At 34.7% G+C, this 19,775-nt stretch overlaps 1 protein-coding gene across 1 annotated transcript; it reads right to left on the minus strand.

Annotated features, from left to right (window-relative positions):
* Positions 1-10,644: 10,644 nt before the first annotated feature.
* Positions 10,645-14,489, minus strand: LOC131640485 (cucumisin-like). Its single transcript, XM_058910873.1, has 10 exons — positions 14,361-14,489; positions 13,886-13,980; positions 13,675-13,769; positions 13,220-13,454; positions 12,592-13,114; positions 12,396-12,499; positions 12,079-12,300; positions 11,859-11,970; positions 11,556-11,769; positions 10,645-11,384 (listed from the first exon to the last, which is right to left on the minus strand). Exons 1-10 carry the CDS (start codon positions 14,436-14,438, stop codon positions 10,858-10,860), a joined length of 2,205 nt encoding a protein of 734 aa, XP_058766856.1. The 5' UTR covers positions 14,439-14,489; the 3' UTR covers positions 10,645-10,857.
* Positions 14,490-19,775: the final 5,286 nt, after the last annotated feature.

A 19,775-nucleotide genomic window follows, 5' to 3' on the forward strand; every position in this document is an offset into this window, starting at 1 on the left:
GGAGGTGATTAAAACGGATGCTCTAAACTTTGTTAGAGACTTCCATGAGAAAGCTATTCTCACTAAAGCTTGCACCTCTTCTTTCATCACGTTAATTCCAAAAGTTTCTAATCCACAATCCTTGAGGGATTATCGTCCTATTTGTTTAGTAGGAAATTTATACAAGATTTTAGCAAAGTTGTTGGCGGCTAGATTAAGAAGGGTGGTTGGTAAGTTGGTTTCGAGGAACCAATCGGCTTTTATTCCGGAGAGAAATATTTTGGATGGCATTTTAGTGGTTAATGAGATCCTTGATCTAGCTATGAGGGAAAAGAGAAATTGTGTGGTTTTAAAGGTGGATTTTGAAAAGGCCTACGATAGAATAAGTTGGAATTTCGTGAGATTCATTTTAAGAAGAATGGGGTTTCAGGATCGTTGGATGAGGTGGATGGAAGGAAACGTTTTCTCTAATTCCTTATCCATTCTTGTTAACGGTAGCACTACTAAGGATTTTTGAGTGGAGAAAGGCCTTAGACAAGGGGATCCTCTCTCCCCTTTCTTGTTTGTTCTAGCCATGGAGGTCCTTACGGCTTTAGTGAAGAAATCCAAAGAAGTGGGAGAATTTCGTGGGTTTAAGATAAATGGAGAGAAAGAAGTGGATATCTTATAATTCGCGGACGACACGATTATTCTAGCCGAGGGAGAAACTGCTAATTTGTGGAGTGTGAAGGTTATTCTAAGAGGTTTTGAATTGATGTCCGGTTCCCGCATTAATTTTTACAAGAGTAACCTTTACGGTATTAATGTTGATCATTGGTTTATGGAAGCCGCTTCAACCTTTCTATCTTGTAAAGTCGGTTTGTTACCTAGGAAGCTTGTGATGTGGAGAGATTTATTGTCGATGATGAAAACAAGATTGGCCGTGTGGAGAGGGATTCATCTTAATATGGCGGGTAGGGTGGTGTTGATCAACTCGGTTCTTAATGCGGTGCCGTTATATTCTCTTTCTTTTTATAAGGCACCTAAGAAGGTGTTGAACTAGATAGTAGCCATTCAAAAGAATTTTCTTTGGGGTGGATGTGAGATTAGAAAAACAGTTAATTGGGTTAGTTGGGACACGATTTGCAAAACTAGAGAAGAAGGAGGTTAGGTGTGATAACGTGGAAATTATGAATGTGGCGTTACTTAGTAAATGGAAGTGGAGGATTCTTACGGAGAAGGAGGCGGTTTGGAGGGATCTTTTAGAGGCAAGATACGGTAATGTGAAGGTGAAGGTTTTAATAGGGGACATTTCGGTGGTGGGGAAAAAGGATTCAATTTGGTGGAGAGACATTTTGATTTCGGACAATTATGAGAATCTCAACAACAATCATTTCGCGGGGGGCAATAGAGTGCACGGTTCGGAGTGGTAAAGATATACCCTTTTGGTATGCTTGCTGGACCGGTCCTCAAACTCTAATGGAGGCGTATCCGAAGTTATATCGTTATGCTGGAAATCATCACGCTGTAGTTTCTTTTGCAGGTTCTATGTTCAATGGTTCGGCTGGCAGTGCTGAAGACATAGGTCCGGCTAGCACTTGGATCTGGCAATTAGATAACATGGTGGAGACTGTCAGTGTTGAAGATTCAGACACGGCTGACAGTAGTGGTGATCTTGATGATATTTAGCAGCGCGCGGAGCTCTTGTCCGACTTACTGTCGGAGCTGCAACAGCGGCAGTCAGCTGTGCATAACAGTGGCGAAGATTCTTTGGGGTGGAGATTGGAGTCTAGCGGTGTTTTCTCGGTGAGTTTGTGTTACAATCTTTTTAAAGAGAAACTTTCTAGTCCTCCGCTTGACAATTCCACGGTTTTAGCTTTAGCTCAACTTTGGAATATTAAAGTTCCATCGAAGATTCTTTTTTTTGGCAGGCGTTTCATTATTAATAAACTTGCAACGAAAGATCTTTTGGTTAAAAGGGGCATTTTGAGAGATGGCAATGATTCTAGATGTGCTCTCTGTTTAAAGGAGGATGAATCGTTTCGGCATTTGTTTTTTAATTGCGATGTGACCAATCGGATTTGGAGGAAAGTTTATGATTGGGTAGGAGTTGCAACATCCTTATCTAGAGAGGAATTTGTGAATTTTTTCCACAATTGTGTTAAGATTAGGTGTGTCAACACTAGAGTCATCGGGGCGGTGGTGTGGCTTTCAACGGTTTGGAATATTTGGTTATCGAGGAATGTCGTTGTTTTTAGAAGCGAAAACTTTAGTTTCCTTGATTGTTGGTGGGAGATCGTTTCTAAAGCTTGGAGATGGCTAAGTTCTTTTTACATTAGAGTAAACTCGTGTAACTTTTATCATTGGAATATCCTTCCGCTCTCGTGTTTTGAGACGTAGGAGTTTTCCCTTTGTATCTTGGGCGGAGTATCCCTTTTACTTCGGTTATTAATCCATTGCCTATTAAAAAAAAATATTGGTGTTGGTTGAAAATATCGGACAAATGAACGAGTGAGGGTTTATTTTTTCCACAATTACTACTATTTTTAAGGTTTGTCTTGTTCTTCTCCTATTCAATATAATAAAATAAAATAAAAAGAAGAACATATTGCAGAGAAGATAACGGTGGACTTGGAAAAAGTTTGAGCTTCTCGCGGGCGTGCAAACGACGTAGAAGAATGTGAACCCAAATGTGCCAATTTATTAAACTGAATCACAAAAAACAGTTTAAAAAAATTATATTAGTTTTAATTATTTATATCTTTTTGTAAATATATTTATAAAAAAAATTATTTAATATTTATAAAGTACATAGAAAAGAAATAACATAATAAAAAAATAATTAAAAAACTTTAAAATTTAGTATATTCTTATAATAAGAAAAAAGTCTTACATTTAAAAAGAATTAAAAGTTGGATGGAAACAAGAATTCTTTTTATAAAATGAAATGCTAAAAAATGAAATAACGAGAAAATTTAAATCTCTCGAAATTATCGTGACTAGTTTATTTAATAAAGGAGTAAGATAATATTGTATTTTTCCATAATTACTGAAAAAAAAGAAGCTTGTTTTGTCACATTCACATAAGCATAATGCGAATATATAGCCACAAAGGAAAATCCTTTCAGCTTTCCTCTAAAAGAATTTTGACAAGTGGTATTTTTGAGTCGATAGATGGCAATTTTAATTTTTTTGGGAGAAAAAAGTTAAATGATTTCTTTTAATTTAATGTAATTTTATAGTCTATTAACGTTCTAAGAAATCAGAGTAATTATGAAAATCTACAAGCCCGTCATTAACGTTATGGTTGTGAAAAGTGATTATGATGTCTATGATGAGGGCAGAATATCTTGAAGAGTATCGAGTAGTTACTAAAAATGCCCCCTTTCTTCTATCTCTAGCATATGATCGAAGGTGACATTTTTGGTCGGGAGAATCTGTTAGCCTGAAATTCTACCTAAGAGATTCAATTGAATGGTTATGACCATGTTTGAAATATAACCAAATATGAAGAGACTTGGCCTTCGACACACTAGTCACATCGACCAAGAAGGTTCGACTAATATGTTGGGTTTAGTTTGGAAGAATCTCAGGAACATGTCCATAAGATTATGATCACTCTTTGAAAACATGTTGAGAATCTCAAAAAGGGTTACTCAAATAATCTCTTCGATAAAGGGGTCAAGTTCGACACGTTCATCAGATGTTTAGGACTTGACATATATTTTTCTAAGTCTAAGAGTCAATTAAGCAAATGATGTCTCGATAATGCTGTAAAAGTTAATCAGAAACTCTCAGAGGCCATTAGGAGAGGATTATTAACATGATGAATGGTTTGTAGAATTTTTTAACCAGTGAAGACATGAGGAAGCAAGTCAAAAAGTCTGAAGCAGATGTATGGGAGATACATATCAATTACTGAGGAAATAACTGTTGTCGACATTTATCATTATAGTAGTATATAATACAGGCTGATTCATGTAATCATGACCGTAAAATTCATCAAACATTCTCTATAGAACTAAAGTATTCAAGTCATAGAGAGAAACAATTTCTGAGATATTGTGTGAGTATGCTTCCTTGTTTTTTTCTTTCCCAAATACTTTTTTTTGTCTTGTACCTATGCCTCAAGGTTCATTTTAGTCCTCTTCCTTTTAACAGTTTCAAGTTGGTCCCTTGCATTGTCTAACAGAATCAAAGTGGTCATTTCTGTCAAAAACTGACTAATATGGTTACTTTAAATGAAGTGGACGCTAACATTGATTGGTGGAATGTCTATTCATCACATTCTTCTTCCTTATTGCCGAAACACTAACTTCTTTTTTTATAACGAATAACCAAATAATAAATTATAGAAATTACATGGAGTTTGACTGTTTCCATTTTAATCAAAATAAAAAAAAAGAGAATTCCAGCAAATTAAACTAAATTAAGCTAAAATAACTTGAAATGAAAGTCTCTTATCCCTCTCGACTTTTCAATCTCAAATTCCTCTATTTTAAAATCCCAACACAACAAAACATAAATACAAATCATTAATAAGCTCTCCGGCAAAATAATGGTTGCGTTCCCAACGGCGTGGTGGTGTTGTTGCATGGCAAGCGGACGCTGCGTTTATTGTGGTGCTTTTATCGACGTTGTTACCGGCAATGTAGATTCTAGGAAATTTATGATGATGATTGCAATGGTTGTAGTGTTTATGGAGCTGTTGAAAATATGCAGGTTAAGGATGTTGTTAAGGTTTGGAAATTTACGATGATGATTCCAATGGTTTAAATGTGAGGTTTTTTTACAAGCTATTGTTTATGGTCTGTAGGTGAATTATTTGTTAAAGATGGAGATGGAAGGGTGAAATTGTGGTTTATATGCTATGAGTTTGGGAGGGTTGACTTATTAGAAAAAAAAGGTTTATAGGTGGAAAATTGTATAGGAAAGAGTTTGTGGCTACATGACCAAACCATTCATTACACGATCACCAATAACTTAACACGTCAGCCAGGTTTTTAATGATAATCTAATGTTTCTAACTGTCAGGACAAATATGGTACCATTTTAATAATGTAAGGGACCAACTTTAAACTTTTAAAATGATGAGAACCAAAATGGACCCTGAGGCATAGATACGGGACCAAAAAGGGGTACTAAGCCTTCTTTAATTGAAACGTTTTACTTTAATATCATTTTTTTTTATGAAAGAGATAATTCCATTAAACTGAAAGGGAGGAATTACACACAGTAGGATCCAAACTAGGAATAAAACCCGTCCAAGTCCTAAAGCCTACACTTCTGCCCAAACCAACTAAGTGATGAGCATCAATGTTAGCTGTTCTACTGATATACATGATAACAACAATGTTAAAGCTAGCTAATAAGGTCTTAACATCAAACACAATAGGATTCAAGTCAACATTTGTAACAAAACCATTTATGCAATCCACTACGGCCAGAGCGTCCGACTGAAGAGTACACTCCTTGAGGCCCAACTCTTTCGCCACCTGAAGAGCCCAAACGGATAGCCTGAATTTCAGCATTAGCGGGATCCGTAATACTAGAAATTCTTTTAGTGGCAGCAAGGAAGATATTAGAAGTCGGATCACGAATGACACACCCAAAAGATACAATCCCTCCTTCAAAACATCCAGCATCCGTCTGAACAACCCAGCCCGTAGGACACTTCATAGCAGGACCACTCTGTTGCGAGCGCATCTTAGCCTTCAAAAACCCCGTTGACTCCTCCGGGATAGTGTTCCAGATTTCCATAGCTACCACATACGGCATAGGTTTCATATTTTGAAAAACCACACAGTTCCTGACTTGCCAAATTTTCCACATAAAAATGGCAACAGCTTGCCCCATATCCATATCCTTGCTCTCAAAAATTACATTAAACCAATAAGCAATATCACCCGCAGCGGGCACCCGAATTCCTAAGGGGCCAGAAAAAAGAGTTCTTCTAACAAAATCACAATTAATGAAAAGATGGCAGGTGCTCTCCTGTTCAGCATTAGATAAAGGACACATGCCATCCGACGGTATCCCTTTCTTTAATAGGTTCAGTTTTGTTGGCAGGATGTTCTTTAACAATCTCCAAAGGAAGTTCTTGATCCTCGGGTTCACCTGAATTTTCCAAAACTGCTTCCAGAAAAAAAATGATTGGTCGGGGAGGAAGATTCAGGAGAATTCTGTTGACTCAGAGCCCTTTGAATGTGATAGGCAGATTTCACTGAATACACACCGTTTGTTTCATGGTGCCAGATAAGGCAATCCTCCGGAAGGTGATGCGATAACGAAATGCTGTTAATGTGCCTCATATCTTCCTCACATAAATTATCACGAAGAATATCCATATTCTAGCAAGCATTATTAGAATCAATGAGAGAACTCACCTTGCTAGTATCATCAAGAGCACGGGCTGCTGTGGAAGGTTAAAAATCATGACGCGACGGAATCCACCTATCGCCCATAATCTTAACAGTTTCTCCATTGCCTATCCGCCACCTAGACCCTTTCAGGATTAAATCTTTTGAGCTCAGTATGCTACGCCAAGCATAACTGGGGTTGAAGCCGACAGAAGCGTCAACAATAGAGCAACGGGGGTAATAGCGGCCTTTGAAGAACCTTTGCAAAAGGGAGCCATCCGCCTGTAGTAATCTCCAAAATTATTTCCCAAGGAGGCTAGAAATGAAGTCATGTATGCCTCTAAACCCGAAACCTCCATCCCTTTTAGAAACAGCTAATCTTTCCCACTTCATCCAGTGAATTTTCCGCTCCCCCTCCTTAGAGCCCCACCAGAACTTGGCAAGCATTGCTTCTATTTCCTTACAAACACTTTCTGGAAGCCGATAGAAGCTCATGATGTATGTGGGAATAGCTTGAGCTACAGCTTTAATCAGAACCTCTTTGCCAGCCCTTGATAAAAAATTCTCCTTCCAGCCCTTAACTTTCTTCCAAACGCGGTCAATAACGAGCCTAAAAACCTCCTTTTTAGATCTCCCAAAGACCACCGGGCCTAGGTACCTGGAATGATTGTTAACTCCTCTAAAGCCCAACTTCAATTTGATCCGTTCTCTGGCTTCTTCCCCAATATTGCTGCTGAACGAAACTTCTGATTTTTCGCCATTTATACTCTGCCCCGAGGCCTGTTGATATGCCTCCAACACTTGCAGAATACGATCTGCTTCCGTTTCACTTGCTCTTGCAAAAAGTAAGCTATCATCTGCAAAAAAGAGGTGAGAAATAGACGGGGAAGTCCTTGCTACTTTGATTCCATGGATTCTTCGCGCAACAGCTTCGTTCGTCAGCATACTAGACAAAACATCTGCACATATAACAAACAAGTAAGGTGATAATGGGTCTCCTTGACGGAGACCCCTAGCCGGAAAAAACTGTTTGCTTGGTTGTCCATTGATTAGCAATTGGTATGAGACCGATGAGATGCATTTGTGGATAAGAGAAATGAAGGCTGCTGGAAACTCCATACATTTCAAGGTTTCTACCACAAAGCTCCACTCCAATCTATCGTAAGCTTTGGACATGTCTAGCTTTAGGGCCACAGTCCCTTTCCTCCCTTTCTTCTTTTGTTTCATCAAATGAAAACACTCCATAGCTATTAGGGCATTGTCCGTTATGAGCCTTCCTCTAATAAAAGCACTCTGCTCCGCACTAACAATGTCTGGAAGCAAGGATTTCAGCCTGTTAGCAATTGCTTTAGTGATGATCTTCATAATAACATTGCAAAGACTAATTGGTCGAAAGTCCTTGGGAGTGGCTGGGTTCTTGATCTTGGGGATGAGAGTGATGAAAGTGTTGTTGATGGCTGAAGGGTCCCCGTTTCCATTGGGAATATCCAGTACGTAGTGAGTAACATCATTTCCAACAGTGGGCCAGAATTTTTGGTAGAAAAGGGCCGGAAGTCCATCCGGGCCCGGGGATTTTGTGGGATGCATCTCAAAAATGGCTGCCCTAACTTCTTCACCTGTGAATTGACTAGAACAAAGTTGCTTATCTCTATCCGACAGTTTCCCACCAATGGAGCTGCAGACCTCCCTAACATTTGTGGGATTGGATGTGGTGAAAATATCATCAAAATATGAAATGAGAATTCTCTCGCAGTTCTCCCTCCCCCTCATCCAATTTCCATTTTCATCCTTCAATCTCTTGATTTGGTTTGTCCTCCTCCTTTGGTCCGCCTTAAGGTGAAAAAACTTGGTATTTCTATCGCCATCCTTAAGCCACACCGCGCGACTTCTCTGTCTCCATAATGTCTCCTCCGTTTTCAGCAGTCTATCTCTTTGTCTCTCTATCTCTTTGAAACGTTGCATTTCCACCGGATCGCCAGACCACCTCTTGTCTTCTTTAATAAGATCCTCCAGCCGAAGTATCTCCTTCCTTATGTTATTAGGGCGCATATCTCTGAATTCATGGTGAAGGTCCTGCACAGCTCTGAGTTTCTGATGAATAGATTCTGAATTCCTTCTCAACAATTGATTGATTAAATCCCCACATCTTTCATCCTTGGACCAAGCTTCCTCAAAACGGAACAAGTATTTCCTCTTGACAATTGATTCTTCCCGTTGGATAATAATCCTCAAGGCTGCATGATCAGATCCATAACGTTCAAGGTGGACCACTTTGGTAAGTGGAAAGCTCTGCGCAAAATCGAAAGAGACTAAACTCTTATCGAGCCTACACTGAATATTATCCTCCCCAACTCTCCCGTTAGTCCATGTGAAGGGGTACCCTTCAAAAATCACTTCCTACAAACCACAAACTTCCATTGTATTCCTTCCCCACTGGACCTGAGAAACAGACCTACTAGATCCTCCCACTTTATCGGCTTCAGAAGTAGTATCGTTCAAGTCACCAAAGAAAATCACTTTAGAGCCCCCTTCCTCTTTTAAGGCTTCTATCAGCTTCCAAGTGTCCCTTTTTCTGGCTTCCTGAGGATATCCATATATACCTGCAAAAAACCACGCTTCATCCTCTTCTTCCCTAACGTAGCTACCTGCTATATGGTTCAGAGAAAAGGAGCTTATGTTAATATCGGAGTCATCATTCCACCATAAGCAAATACCACCAGCTCTTTCCTTTCCTGTCCCACTGCATTCAACCGTTGCATCAAACTTAATATCATTTATCATGCTTGTTATTTGTTATTTTTATCCAAAATTTATTGTAATTAAAATTTACATCCAGTATGTCATTATACAATCCTTTAAATCCAAATCATAAGCACTTTTTATTATATTTTTCCACACAAATTTTTCCTGAGATTTTTCGAGTTAATCTCTTAAGTGAACTAAACTCCTTATTCTTTACTAAAAACATCAATAAACAACAAGAAGTCCAGATTTACACCCTTAAATAATGGTCGTATGACTGTCCTAATAAAGTTTTCAAACCAGGATAAATTTGAATAATTCTAAAATATAATTTAATATTGGTCGTTTGACTACCTTAAGTAGTTTTTAAAACGACGAAAAATTCAAATAAATTTTCAAATAATAAAATAAGTTAAATAATTTATGTAGTCTAAGACAATTCATATACATATGTGGCAGCCCCCGAAAAGTGGATGGGTGAAATGTAATGTTGATGCGGGGTTTAATACACAATTAGGAATGACTAATAGAGGATGGTGCTTTCGGGATAGTTCTGGAAAGTTTATCTTGGAAGCTATTTTGTGGGATGTTGGGAATTTTTCTACCAATTAAGCTGAGGCTTTGGCTCTGAAGGAAGCGATTCAGGTAGCTATTGAGACGCAGTTGGTCGTATTATTTTTTAGAGTGAGTCTTAATTGGTCGTGCATGCCGTTAACGCTATTTTTGCGGGTAACTCTGAATTTAACATGATCATTAATAGTGTTAAGCATTTTCTTGTTTCTCACCATAACTTCGAGGTTAAGTTTGTAAAACGTCAAGTGAATTTGATGACTCATAGCTTAGCTAGGGTGGCCAATTTTTGATCCCAACGTATTGTTCTGAATATAATTCCTCCTTGTATTGAATACTATTTGATTAATGATATGAATTAAGTTTGTATTTGTAAAAAAAAAAGACATAATTTTTTTTCCTATATAATGTTAGAAACTAAATATAGCAATAGCAATGTGGAAAACAAAATTTTCTCAATTAAAACAAAAATACACATAACTTAATTCTCAATTAAAAATGTGAGACTTACAGTTTTTTTTCAAATTCATCCCAATAATATAATTTAGACACTTTAACAAATTTTTTTAATAGGCAATGATACTATTAAAGGGAGTACAAGGGATACTCCACCCTGAAATAAAGGGAAAACCCCTACAATCCAAAACAAATGAGATGTAGGATATTCCAAGTATGAGAGTTACAATTGTTTAGAAGTTTGTAATTGGATCCTAGCCACTTCCACTTGTCTAGAACGATCTCAAAAACACAATCGTTAAAAATAAACGACCCTCCTTTGAAAATTATCGCATTACACATCAACCAAATACTCTAAGCCGATGCTAACCAAATAACCCCAACAATTGACCTCTTAGCTAGGTTCTTCACTTTATCGTAATGAGAGAAATACCCCTTAAACTCCTCTAACGATAACTCTTCGAGCGATCTGATCCACTCATAAACTTTCCTTCAAATTCGAGCCGTAATCGGACAAAGCCCCAAAAGATGCGGAAGAGATTTCTATTCGTTTAACAAATTAATCCAACATTATTAATTGTCATTAAACTTTCCAACAATAATAAAAAACATAACTTTGAGTAATTTACTTTACCTCTAATTTATTAAAGACCTGCACACTGCAAAATAGTAAATTGACCAACTTAAATATCATTCTAATTTACAAAGGGCTATAGTGTGATAACTTTATTTACGTTATAGTACTTCACACGCACTTAGGCTCATAGATAACTCATGCTAAGCTCCCATACACTACAATTGGACTTCTAACTTGATGGTTTCCGTCTTCCCATATTAAAGAAGCAGACATTATTGACACGTCGATGCTCCCTTCTATTGTGAGCGAAAATGATTGTTTCTGTCCTATAGATGTGAAAGACAGAACATCAGGTTTCACTTGAATTTGCAACAAAGGTGGTGATATTATTCTTGCTTTATAAGTAGATTTGGCTGATCCCACGTTTGTAACGGTTCTGTGATAAACATATCCCGAAAATGTGTGGTTTACCCTAAGTGCAAATGATGGGAGGTTCAACTTGTATACAGCTTTCTCATTATCTCTTCCTTTGCAATTAACCTTATCATGAGTATAAGTTTGAAGTTCTTTAGATGTGAACCCTTCTCCGCACAAAAACTCAACATAATCTTCTTCGTTAATATCATAAACTAAACCAGGATTTGTTGCATCAATAGGATTTATCTGCCCCGCACCATATGCAAACTCGGCTTCAGGATTTAAACTAGGGCTCATTGGAGTGACTGTTAATTTGGTATTCAACAAAGTGATTAGAGTAATTAAAGGAGTTCATCAATTTGGCACTTAAAAAAAAATAAAGATCAAATTTTGTGTGATACTTACATTTAAAAATCGTTCTTTATTATCTACACTAAAGTATATAACACTTAATTTGAAATAATTTAATCATTTACCAGTAGTCATTAATGCAGATTTGATCATAGCAGGTGACCAATAGGGATGAAATGATTTAACATATGCAGCTACTGCAGCTGCATGAGGGCATGCCATTGATGTTCCGGAGATAACATTATAAGGTAATCTTCTTTTGTCATCTTCAAATTCAGAAATGGAATCAAGTGGAGTCCATGCAGCAATAACATTAACTCCCGGTGCAGCTATATCAGGCTAGAACATCAAAAATTAAAAGTATCTAGTAAGTATTTTCATTGTTGAAGACAAAAAAAACAATTGACATGATTTATTTTTTGTGTTACCTTGAGAATATTTGGAGTAATTGGATTTGGTCCTCTTGAAGAAAATGAGGCTACATAAGGGGACAACAAATCTTCGACTTCTTCACTCTTAAATATTGTTGCAGTTGGATTTCTATTGATAGATAGTCAATTAAAATGATTGAATTAATTAAATACACTTTACTTTATCAATATTTTACGCATATGGTACAATATTTTCCATTAAAAATAAAAACAATACCTTGTTGAGTTTATGTAAGTTTGTATTTCATTTAGGTTTTCTTTAGTAATGATTGTTGCTGGCAAGGCAAATGTACTTGGCAAATCTTTAGAGGAAACAAGTCCAATGATTACACCAACCGCCCCATAGAAAAGTCCCGCCTTCGAAGGTGTCTGAAAGCTCTCACACAAAACTATCTTCCCCTTCACTGCATGTTTATCTACAGAGTCCTTAAGGCAAAACCTAGGCAATAATGATTATATGATATTAAAAATACTATAGAGAAATTAATAATAAAAAATAATGAGAATTAATATGATTATATATATTGATAATACCTTGATATGGAACTGTTAAATCCACCGGCAGTATTGGGTATATCTCTTGCAAAAATTATTGGAAACATTTTGTTTTTGAGATCAAATGTATTAATGGATGACCCCTAACAACATCACATATGAGAAAATAGCATCATTCATATCGTAATTGCGCAAATTAAACTCTTTCATGCTAACACATTTGAAATTAGCATACCTTATAAATGGCACCATTTCCTAATTGCACTTTGGTAACAAACTTTCTTCCAAAAGTGCTAGCAGCTACAGAAAGTATCCATGGTGGATAGTTTGTCATGGTGAAAAGATCTGGGCCAAGATTATTAGCGGCAAGCGCCGTAAATATACCTCTTTTCATTGCATGGAAACTTCCAACGTCGAAAGCATTTTGAAAATATGGCATTAATACTACCTTGGTTGGTCCAAGAGAGACAGAAAGAACATCAACGCCGTCATCAATTGCTGCATCAAACGCTGCAAGGATATCCGCCTGTGTGCAACCAAGTCCATCCCAACACACTTTGTAGGCAGCAATGCGTGCTGATGGAACTCCTCCGCGGGCTGTTCCTGAAGCATACCCTTGCAGGCTCACAGAATGAACCATGTTTCCAGCCGCTGTTGACGCACAGTGTGTTCCGTGCCCATTTACATCTGTTGGACCTCTGATGTCTTTTTTACTATAGACACCTTGGACGTTAAAATATTGTGCACCAATTATTTTACTGCAAGTAACATGAGAATGAGAATGATCAATTTTAATCTTTGAAGTTCACATAGAAAAATTCAAAGACAGAAAATATAGTATAAAAACTTGAGTGATTAATTACTTGTTACAAGTGAAGTTGTGGCATGATCCCTTCCATTTCTTTGGTGGGGGACCAAATCCTTCATCAGTGAAGCTCTTTGAATCCGGCCAAATTCCGTAGTCTATTACTCCAACAATTATGTCACTCTCCAAATTCATTCTTTTGCTATTGTGTGGGAGGCCTATGAAGTCCCAGGATTTTGTTGTGCAAGGATAATGCTTTGTATTTGGAAAAACAGACACCACATTGTCCATTTCTATTGCAATACCAAAAAGAAAAAATTCAAATTTGTGTTTAATTTATAATATATTTTGTAACTATCCTCTTAAAATTCAAGGCATTATAATTATAGTTCACTTCTCATAAATTAAGTATTTTACTTATTGCGATGTGGATTTTTAACAATTCATATTTTACATGATGTAAAAAAAGTAACATAGTTAAATACATGACTATATAAAATTTTGTAATAATACCAGCCAATGTTTCTGCCTCATCTTCTGTCAATTTTAAGACGAATCCATTAAAACTTTTCTTGTAACTGTGGAGTACAGCACCTGGTTCAAAATCACTAAATAGATGCACACTAGAATTATTAATCTTACAAAAATTCAATCTTTTTGGGTTAGGAAAAAGTCTTAAAATCTAGCATGGATAATTAGAGAAGCAACATAATAAAATATGAACCTGCCAAGGACATTTTGAGCCATTGAAGAATGAAGAGAAGGTAACATGGCGGGGTCAATGCCTTTGGGATGATCTCCCATGTAGACAATGTAAGTCTGTAAAAAAATTGGATATATGATCAAACTCAATCTAAAAAATGAATTTAAAATCTAAACACTTTATTTAGAAAAAGAATTAAATAAATAAATAATGAAAAAAATAAAATAATTGAAGAAAAAATCATAAAAAACAGGAGAAGAAAACGGGAGGAATTTGAAAAAAAAAAAAGAACAAAATAAGTATTTAAATTAATTTATATATATATATATATATATATATATATATATATATATATATATATTTTATCAAGTAAAATTAAAATGAATCTATAAAGAATAACATCTTATTTTAGAAATTGATTCGGTAAAGATGGACTAAATTTACAGAAAAAGCCAAATAAAGTAAAATAACAGGTAATATATAAAATTAAAATTGCCTTGCGCTCTTTGGAACATGCATGATGAATTTGAATCCAAGTTAAAAGGAAAAGAAGGAATATCCTTGGAGAGAACATATTTCCCACTGAATATCAAAATGAGAAGTAAGATGCTTTGCTAGATTTGTGTTCACATATTTATAATAGAAGAATGTGAACCAGCTGAACTGATGGGTAACAATAAATGCCACATGTTTATTCAACTTTATCCTCTAAATTTATTTCACTTCTATCTCATTTTTATTTGAAGTAGTCAAATATTTAAATAATTTTAATACACTGAATAAGAAAAAAAAAAGTAGGCGTGATGCCGTGATCTTTATTTAGAAAAAAAAGTGTTTTATAAATTTTTAAGATAATTTTATTTCCAATTTTAAAATAAATCAGAATAATAAAGATAAATGATCATACTCTTAATTTAATTTGATTTAGAAGTATCTAGATGTGAAATTATAGAAATATTAACTAGATAAATTTATTTAGAATTTAGCAGTCTCTAATTTTTAATATAATTATATGCTCTAAAAAAAACTATCATGAATATAAATTTTCAAATTAATAATAAAATAAAAGTGTAAAAAATGTAAAATATCTCTCTAAATTGTATCCACTAAATTATATGACAAATGAGTCAGAGAAGATTTCATTTTTCATGGCTACTTTGCTAAATTTTCATCGTCACAATCACATAAGTGGAAGATATTGCAACAAGACAAACATGGATCCCTCTCCATAGGACATTTCCTCAATGACTATAATTATATTAATATATAAATTATATTAAAAAAAAACATTATAAAATATGTTATTTTCCAATAATAAATTATTTGACAAATAAAAACTTAAAACAAAAAACAAACATAAAATGTCTCAAAATATTCAATAATAAATCATTTGACAAATGAATTAGAAAATATTTCATTTTTCTAGGATTATTTTCTAAATTTTACGTTGTCATGTTCAATGAATTGAATATACTGCAAACTTGACAAAGGTGGACTTGGAATTTTCGTTGATAAATTATAGTAAACATGAAATCTCTCTAAATTTTCATTAATAAATTATTTGCCAGATGAATAAGTAAATATTTTATTTTGTCCATGATTACTTTTCTAATGTTTTGCCTAGTCATATTCACAAAAACAAAATATATTGCAAACATGACAAAGGTGGACTTGGAATTTTTCAAGTCGTCTCGTTATTAAACAAATCCAGGTTGCACAATTGCTATTTCTCACTATCAACGACGCCTTCCATGCCTTGCCTTATGTGTAACCTTTCGGATTTTTCTCCAAACTATTACTTTAAAATTATATGATTTTTAAAAAGTATAACTATTATTAATAATTGAAATATCTAATAATTATAATTTTTATTTGTAATGAAACTTAATAATGTTATTTTTTTTTTTGATGGAGCAAAAACTGTTGGAAGTAATTCATATTCAGAAGCTGTTGTTAGAGTCAGAAGCTTCAGAGGTGATTACTTAGAAAAAGTGTTGCTTAGAAGCAGAAGCTTTTGAAGTGACTGTTTCAGAAGTGTGTTTAGTTTCTGGAGTTTGAGTTTGTAATGCTTAGCCATTAGGTTCTAGTTTATTTTGTTTACTTGGTTATTAAGTTTACTATTGTTAGGGCCGACGTGACAACCCTAATTTGTTTGTATAAATAGACTAGTAGTTGTCATTTAATATATGCAATCTTTTACGGCCGTCATTGCAGAGCATTTATTCTTTCATTACTTTTGTTCTTCATAGAACCTTGTGCCCTAACAAAAACTCACTCTACATTTTTTTTTGATAAGCAAGCAACTGAATAACTAAAACGGCACAAGGGGTGCACAACCCTTCATACAACTACAAAACACAAATTCAAAGTGAATAGCCTATAATGGAAGGAGAGATAAACCACTCCGCCCAAAGACAATCTAGCTTACAACTAAACAAAAACCACTCCCACGACATAAGTTTTATCATCCACAATCCATCAATTCTTGAAAGGATACCTCCTTCAAAGATAATAGCATTCCAACACTTCCAAATAGCACAACACACCGCAAGTCCAAACAACCAACTCGAAAAATTACGGAAACTAGATTTGCAAAACTTCTAAAAAATTGCGAGCTTTTCCAACACCGAGTTCCTCGACAAAGGAACCTCTATTCGGAGCCAGTCACACATTTGATTCCACCACATAGACGTCACCAAACAAGAACTAAAAATATGGTCCGAATTTTCCTCTTCCAACAAACAAAAAGGATACAACAAAGAATCGTTTCCCACCAAAACTGCAAGACGGAACAAATTGATTTTTGTTGGAAGACGATTTAGAAGAAGTCTCCAACCAAAAATTAAAGACTTACTTGGTAGTTTTGAAGCCCCGTCAAACTTACAAAATTAAAAAGTTTAAACAGTTTATTTATTTTAAATTAAATTATAAATCTAAACTCAATTTTTGTTTCTGTTGCCACATCAAGCCCACTTCATATCTTAAAATTTGTTGTACCTAAAATATTTGTTTGTTAGACGGCAACTTCCATATTCCATTATCATAAAAAAATTAAATAAGAAATTAGAAAAACTTAACATGTTATACTTTTGCCAAAACTATACAAAGTTGACATTTTTTCAATTGACATATTTATTATTTTATTAATTTATCTATTCCCTCGGTTGAGAGTTCTAACGGAGAGAAAATCTCATATTTGTATATCATACGATGTTTATCTCTATTTTTTTAATTAATTTATCTATTCCCTTAATTGGAAGGTCCAATCAAGAGAAAAACTCGTTTGCATGTATTTCTCATAACTAGACTATAATATTTTATTTACTTTTCAACACTCATTTTATCTTCATTCTCTTGCAAAATCGGACGGTCTCTGTTAGTTGGGATTTTCAAAAGAGTAAAAAAATTCTAGCTAAAGTCAATTGGCATGTAAATAGTCATCCTCAGGCGAATAGCCAGAATCAACAAAGAAAGGCGTGGAATAGGAGTCGACACTTTGGCTGAAGAAAGATGTGGACTTGGAATATTTTGATGTAAAAAGATAGATAGGTCGACAAAGGCATCTACCCAGATTTGGGCAGTTACCACAAGCGAACGTGGTGTGATAACCGTTCGTTTCTATATCCAGAAATGTGAAGACGTGCAGAAGCGGTTGAGTTAAGCTATTGGATGCGTGGCGCACTATGAGAGAAAGGGCGCCCTAAATCACTTATGAACATGTATAATAAATAAAAGCTTTGTAATTAGATTTAGAGGTGTTCAAAATTACTTCTAAACTCACGCAAAACTCAAAGTACCCATCGAAGAGCGAAATGAGTCTGAAGAGTACAACGTATGTTTGAGTCACCAACTTTCAATTAATGTTGAGTCTTTTGTTTACATTTTCTACGATCTATTTTACATTTTTCATTCAATATCTTTACGTTTTTCGCTTAACCTTTACTGTTCCCTTTTCTCCAAAAACTAACGATGTTGTTTCGACCACTGTCGACATCATCCAAACACTCACTATTCTCACACTATTTGAAAAATCTAAGCACATATGTTCTAATATTTACTAGTCAATCTCGCTAAGCAAACTTTAATAAGAGACTATCATTGCTTACCAGTTTTTACGGTAACCAGTCTCTTAACAAAACATTCACTACACAATTTTCATCTTCATGTTCTTCATTCAAACGCCATAACTTATTGTTTATAAACTCAACTTCCATCATCATATTTTGAAACATAGTCTCTTCCAACACACATACATGTTCAAAACATCTTCTTTTCCCACACACATGTGTATTTGAGACTTCATTTCCTCCCTTCAAATGTCATTAACGCCATTGAAGCACCAACAAAGCTTGAAACGAATGAAAGACAACTAAACTCAAACGAAGCTTACTTCACCAATGTTGTATATTCTACATCATACTTTCAGTGCATAAATCACTTTATACATGCACGTAACTTAGAAATGTTAATTTTTGTTATTGTGGATTTCTTATTCCTTATAGATATGTTGATGGAAGATACTTTTTGCTATTTCTAATATTTTAGTAAAACAGAAAATAGGTTTTTCCCTTTTTAGTGTATATGTTTATAAAATTCCACATGTGGAATGAGTCACATTAATTATTTTTTTATTATTGTTGTATTAAGTAAAATGATTATGAGGCTATTCTTATGAAGTGTCCTTAAAAAGGGGTGATGTCGTGTTAAGTAAAATGTTTATGAGGCTATTCTTATGAAGTACTCTTAGGAACTGTTAATAGTGAGCTAAGTAAAATATTTATGAGTCTATTTTATGAAGTTCTCTTAGGAAATATTGATGTTGTGTTAAGTAAAATGTACCATATGTAACATGAAACTTAAATTAGGTGCCTTTGTTGATTTGTTTTAAGTAAAATATTTCTTATCATTATTGATGTTTAAATAGAGATATACGATTCATCCACCATCTCTCCTACAGAGTCCTTAACACATGTATTAGGATGCATATCAATTTTAGCTTAAAAAGAGACAGGGGTAATGGTGAATATATGCTACAACATTTAGGAGTTACTTGGCTTTACTTGATAAAGGAAAAGCTAGTACTTTGTAATAAGATTGGAGCCATGTTGATCCTGATATGAAAACATGCTATGCTCTGATGTTGTTGTGGTATTTATTTTAACTTTCATTATTTTATTTTTTTTATAAATATATATATGGCCATTTATTTTTTTTAATATACTAATTCCAACTTTATTATGAAAATGTATGTGATGTTTTTATTGTTCCATAAGATGATAGTAAGTTGGAAAATAAATTGATTTCATATGTTGATGAGCGTTTTATGGGCTTTAAGACACATCTCACAATAGGTTACATTAAAAACCTAAAACATAACTTAAAGTTTCCACCTAATATGCATAGTTTTTTTTTATCATGAGACTTGAGATAAATTTTTCGAATCTCGCAACTCTCTTGAATTCCAGACTAAGGGTCATAGAAGAAAGGAAAATATGACAAAAATATATATTCACATAAACTCTTTCGAGGAAGAAATGAAAAATCGGAGAAGACAATAATTAAAGAAAAAATAAAACAGAGAGAACAAGAGTTGGGGAATGCTTCACAGTGACTTTTTTGCAGTCTATCTCCACCTTCACTCTATAAGAAATGGAAGAGAGCAAGTCAAAGACTAGGAGACGAGTTCACCAAAGGTTACACATGTTGTTCAACAAATACCTTGCTTCGTTTTTCTCTAACTTGCTTTCATTCATTCATAGACTAAAACCAAACAAATTAATACATATTTCTTTTTCAACTCTAGGACATTCACTTAATCAATCACCAAAAGTCATTATGGAACAATAATAGAGTGTAACTTGGAATTTTTCTACTTTAATTTATTAAAGACATGCTCACCACACAGTGATCA

Source organism: Vicia villosa, unplaced genomic scaffold (assembly GCF_029867415.1).
Source record: "Vicia villosa cultivar HV-30 ecotype Madison, WI unplaced genomic scaffold, Vvil1.0 ctg.003162F_1_1, whole genome shotgun sequence".
NCBI lineage: Eukaryota > Viridiplantae > Streptophyta > Magnoliopsida > Fabales > Fabaceae > Vicia > Vicia villosa.